This window comes from Camellia sinensis, chromosome 2 (genome assembly GCF_055761805.1).
Source record: "Camellia sinensis isolate YWXY chromosome 2, ASM5576180v1, whole genome shotgun sequence".
Lineage (NCBI taxonomy): Eukaryota > Viridiplantae > Streptophyta > Magnoliopsida > Ericales > Theaceae > Camellia > Camellia sinensis.
In genome coordinates this window covers 77,168,526-77,173,665 of record NC_138962.1, presented here as the reverse complement: position 1 = coordinate 77,173,665, position 5,140 = coordinate 77,168,526, and the positions used below count along the sequence as shown (strand labels likewise).

General features: G+C 38.9%; 1 protein-coding gene across 1 annotated transcript; it reads right to left on the bottom strand.

Annotated features, from left to right (window-relative positions):
- Positions 1-770: 770 nt before the first annotated feature.
- Positions 771-4,409, bottom strand: LOC114287519 (Plant invertase/pectin methylesterase inhibitor superfamily). Its single transcript, XM_028230901.2, has 3 exons — positions 3,725-4,409; positions 2,232-2,646; positions 771-1,716 (listed from the first exon to the last, which is right to left on the bottom strand). The coding sequence occupies exons 1-3, from the start codon at positions 4,277-4,279 to the stop codon at positions 1,046-1,048; spliced, it is 1,641 nt and encodes a 546-aa protein (XP_028086702.2). The 5' UTR covers positions 4,280-4,409; the 3' UTR covers positions 771-1,045.
- Positions 4,410-5,140: the final 731 nt, after the last annotated feature.

Sequence of the window (5,140 nt, the reverse complement as noted above, 5' to 3'; positions counted from 1 at the left end):
AGAGGAGCAGAGAGAGAAAGAGTGGAATTTTTTTTATTTTTTTTCTTTCATCCTTTCCATAACTAGAAATCAAACCAAAAATCATCATCAACAAAACAGAAAATCAAACCAAAAATCATCATCAACACAGCAGAGAGAGAGAGAGAGTGGAATTGTTTTTTTTTTTTTTCATCATTTCCATAACTAGAAATCAAACCAAAAATCATCATCAACACAGCAAAAATCATCATCATCAACCAAACACATCATCATCATCACACATAAAAATTAACCAAAAAACAAGCCCACAACAGAGATCAACCAAAAAAAAATGTAAAAACCCACCCAACACATCCAAATCAAAATCAAAAAACAAACCAAATCTGCACAAATCTACCATCACCATCACCATCACCGTCCGTCGCACCGTCGCCCACATCTCGCACCGTCACCATCTCCATCTCTTTCTTCCTTCCAGCTCTCTCTCTCTCTGTCTGTGTGTTCGCTCTCCCTCTCTGTCTTTTCGCTTCCTCTCTTTCTTTCACTCTCTCTCTCTCTCTCTTCCTTTTCAGATATAAAGGTGAAAAAAAAATTACCAAAACGACGTTGTTTTGGCATTCGGGAGATTCGGGCCATTGCAATTTCGAGCTCTCACGCATTTTCCTTTTAGTAAACATAATACTTAAAAAATCAAATGACATTTAGCGACACACTTCACACCATTTTGGTTTAGAATTCTCTCTCTCTAAATCTTTTTGTCTCACTATTCCAAAACCCTCTTAGCATTTAAATTATAAAAATAACAAACACACGCAATCCAATAAATATCGATGAGTTACAACAGAATAATAAAAAAAAATTAAAAATAGGGAATCCTCAACCCACTATCTTTCCGTGTTGCATAACTTCCACATTTGATCTTTCCATGCATCCCCATCTATGAACTCACTTCCTCGCATGCAATTACTGAAAACTAAAATCAAACTGAGAGAATAAATTTGCAAGGTGTTAAATTGGTACAATTTATTGTATTAAGCTGCCTAACACCAAACTACACACTTGTGACCTAATTGGTTAATCCGGCGGTGAATTTGATTCCTGTATGCGGCAACCACGACCGTCCATCAATAAACCTCCCAGCTGTGAAAAAATTCGCCGCTGCAGCGTCACGAATGATATGGTAACCTGGCCACTGGACCCGGCCCGACAACGACGAACCAGGCCCATAATTCCTATACTCACCATACCACAATGTGCTCAAAGCAAAGTCCCCATACCACTCCAACCACCCTCTGGGCTGGACCAGCCCACTCATGTAAGTGTTCAAATAAACAGTCCTGGAATATTGTTTCCAGGGCCTGCCTAAGTAAGTGGGCATGGTGGCATAGACATAGCTGTCCTGGATTGAGAATCCAGTGCTCTGGTGAGGGTCTTTTCTGCCTTGGGCAGTGATTGTGACTTTTTGCATTGGTAAGGGCTGCCTGGTGAAGATTTTGCAGTTCTGGAGGACCGCTGCACCGTTGCCGAAGATGAAGTCGATGGTGCCGTGGATGTTGCATTCGCGGTAGAATTGACGGAGTGAGTGGATGTAGAGGGTGTCTTGGTAGCCTTCCATGCTGCATCGGAAAAAGGCAGATTGGTCGGAGTCGACACGGAGGGCCACGGCTTGGTGGCTTTGGGGTCCGGCCGTGTTCCGGAATGTCATGTCCCTTGCTATGAAGCCTCTCCCGGAAACAGCTAAGGAAAAAAAAAACAAAAGATTGAAGCAAGAGAAATGTCACTTATTACTTACCACAATACCATGAAAATACTGCAAAGCACAACCCAAAAAAATGTACAAGGAAATGAAATACGTAACCAACATTTATTTTGGATCTAGCTTACACACTAAATTTGAAGATATATTAGACACTTTATTTTCTTGATATTTTCCGTTTCACAATAAATGGCATGTGAGAGTCAAACCTCCAACCGCTTGTACATGAGAGGTATTCTCTATAACATTGTTGAACCACGTAAAAAGATTTTTAAGAAAATTGACAAAATTCATCCGGTAATATATAGGTCTTCGGAAATCCTATTATGGGATCTATGTATAGAATGAATTGAGCTATAGATTGATATTTCTAGTAAAATTCTGAGTAAACTTTGTAAGTATGTAATATTACTGATGTTTTTCCATAAAACGGATTGCTTGTTTATTGACATGCCAATATCTTGGGAATACAAATGAAGTATGGCAAGGCACTCACCAACAGTAGCAGTCCTAAATGTAGTCCACCCCTGCCTGAAATTCCGATCCCCTGTCACCACAGTGGCTCCAATGCCATCCCCAACAAACATAATATTGGTCTTCTTCTTCTTCATATCAATGTTCTCTCTATAAACCCCTTTCTTTATATAAATAATGTACCTCCTGTTACTATAATTCGGAGCTTCATTAACAGCCTGTATGATCGACCGGTAATGGCCACTCCCATCCAATGCCACGACCGCATCGACGTGCATTCCATTCGGACTCGGAGCAAGAAGATCTTTATCTCCTTCTGTAACCCACTTGGGATATTCCATGGCTTGATTGGTTTTGGTGTTGTTTCTTGATGGTTTGAATGGCAAGCTATGTAATTGACTGTACAATGTCAAGACATTACCGATGAGCTGTGTGACCTGTTTAGGAAATGAGGACGGTGATGATGTCAGGAACAACGGATACCATTGCATCAAGGGATGTTACAGACATCGATGTCCTTAAGACTATTATTGTGTTAGTGTGCAACGGAAATGACAAATTGTCTCCAGGATACAATGAAGTCCGACCTATACTGTGTCAATTTTTGTTTTGCACTAATGAAAAATGACCCTGAATACTCAAGTACTGTATAAAATTGAACAGGTCTGGAGTTCTGTTTCTGCAGAAAACAGAACCAGAAAAAAAGAGTAAGGACTCAAATTTTTATATATTTTTACAATTCCCAATCTGATTTATATAGAAGAAAACATGACTATTCCGACAATCATATATCTACACTTTGAATTTAAATTAATATGACTGTTATTAGCAGTCATAAATTATCCTTAACAATTACAACCATTGAACTTTTTAACCGCAACCGTCTTAAACTGTCATTATCAGTTACAATCATTGAGATTGACAAAAATCAAGTGTCAAGTGCAATAGTACATGTTAGCATAGCCCTGGTTCTCTTTAAATTAAGAGAATTTTTCATGACTATTTATTAAGGCTTTGTTTTTTGGGTACTAAACCCAACCTTAAATCTTTGGGCCCAAAAGGATATTGATATGTCCAAGAGGACCCTTATCTGTCCAAAGCTTACCTATTTATCTAATTGTCCAAATGTCATGTATCTATACACTTGTCACCTATCCGTCCACTTATATGTCCAAATGTCACCTGTTTATTCACCTATTTGTCCATCTCACCGCAACTGGTCACTGTTGGCAACTTTTGGTGCCTCTTCTAGCCTCTTTTCCAGTAACTTTTCAAGCACTGGTGGCTTTTCCGGTTCCAATAACTTTTTAGCGCGTGTTCTTATCACCAAAAAAGATTAAACCTTAACCAAATAATATATACTCCTATAGGTGTAGACTTTTCACCAATCAACCCTAGTTTTTTACCTCTTTTTCCTATGTGTGACAAGGCTACATAAAGGCAAAATGAAAGTTTTTCAAAAACCCAAAAAAGCTCCAAAACAACTTTAAGTATTTGAAATTATTTCAACATGACCTGTGCTAGGCTTCCTCTGATGAACCTTTCAAGACGCCGGTCTGTGCCTTCGAAGCCTTCAAGACAAGTGTCTTGGTTACTCAGCGCGGCACTTAGCCAAGCTTTCAAGTCCCCTTCGTAGTGAAAGTTTGTCGAGCCTGCTCGGATCTTGTTCATCTCAGTCAAAGACCAGGCCAATTCAGAGACTGAGAAGTCAAGGAGTTCTTGGCAGTCTTGAATCGCAATCTGCTCACGGGGACTGATCGATAAGGTGTTGAACTTTGTGACCACGCCCATGGCTTGCCTTGCCTCATTGAGTGTGGTCTCGAGCGCGGCTTTGAGGATTGAATTTGGATTCTGGTTTTCAAGCCTGGCTTGTATGTTTGAGAGGCATGAGCTTTGGTTTTCAATGTTGTAACAAGTTTGAATTAGCATTGCTTGGATTGTTTGGTTATGGTCTGTTGATATGGTTCCATAGGAGAGGACTTGGATGGAAGACAAAAGAATGAAAACAAGAAGGAAATTGGGCAATGCCATTGGTAATTCTAGATGTGATTGGGCATGAAAAAGAACCATTTATTTGCGGGATTTTTATAAGAGGAGAGATTGTTCTATTTTTTGTGGAAAATTTGGGATTGCTTGCTGTGAAAGTAAAGGACTGATTTATGTAACTTTCACAAATATGCCTTTTCTCATAGCAAAGCTTAAGTTATGCTTCCTTGAGGCGTGTGTAGTTATATTCCTTACTATTATGTCTGTCTTGTTGGCTAAGTAGGCTGCTTATTCACACTCACTGATTCTCCAAAGAAAAGTGACAGAAACGAACCGAACACAATCCTCTGACATGAGGTGGGTTCCACATTTTCTGAGTCTCACACCCATCACGTGAGAGAATTGTGTTCGGTTCTATAATTAGTTTATGTGCTAACCTTTCACGTTGTTTGCAATTATGCCTTGTTAACCTTTTTGATTAATGCATTTGAGCCATTCCGATTCTCTAAGCATTGTTATTCTATTTCTAGTTATAAATTACTTAAGAAATGTATACCATGTGGATTAATATAAAATTTACAACATAATTTAATCACAGAGCATCTGGATTGTATTTAAATAGAGGCATGAGAGTTGCCAACTTGGAGTGAGTTTTAGTAATTCTGGAATAGACAAAGCTTGAAGCTTGGGTAAACTTTACCCTATGCCAATGACTGTTTGATTGGCAACACTAGTGGCTAGAGTAATTCCATTTGTGGCTAAACCGAAGGTTAGTGCTAAACTAGAATTGCATGCCGTGTTGACCTCAGGGCGACTAAAAGAAATTCAAGCATCAACCCAACAAAAGCCACTAGGTCTCATGTTAGACATGATATTGTTTTATTTATTTATTTATTTTCGTCATATACAAGTAGTAGTTCTATATCATTAATATGATACCATGTG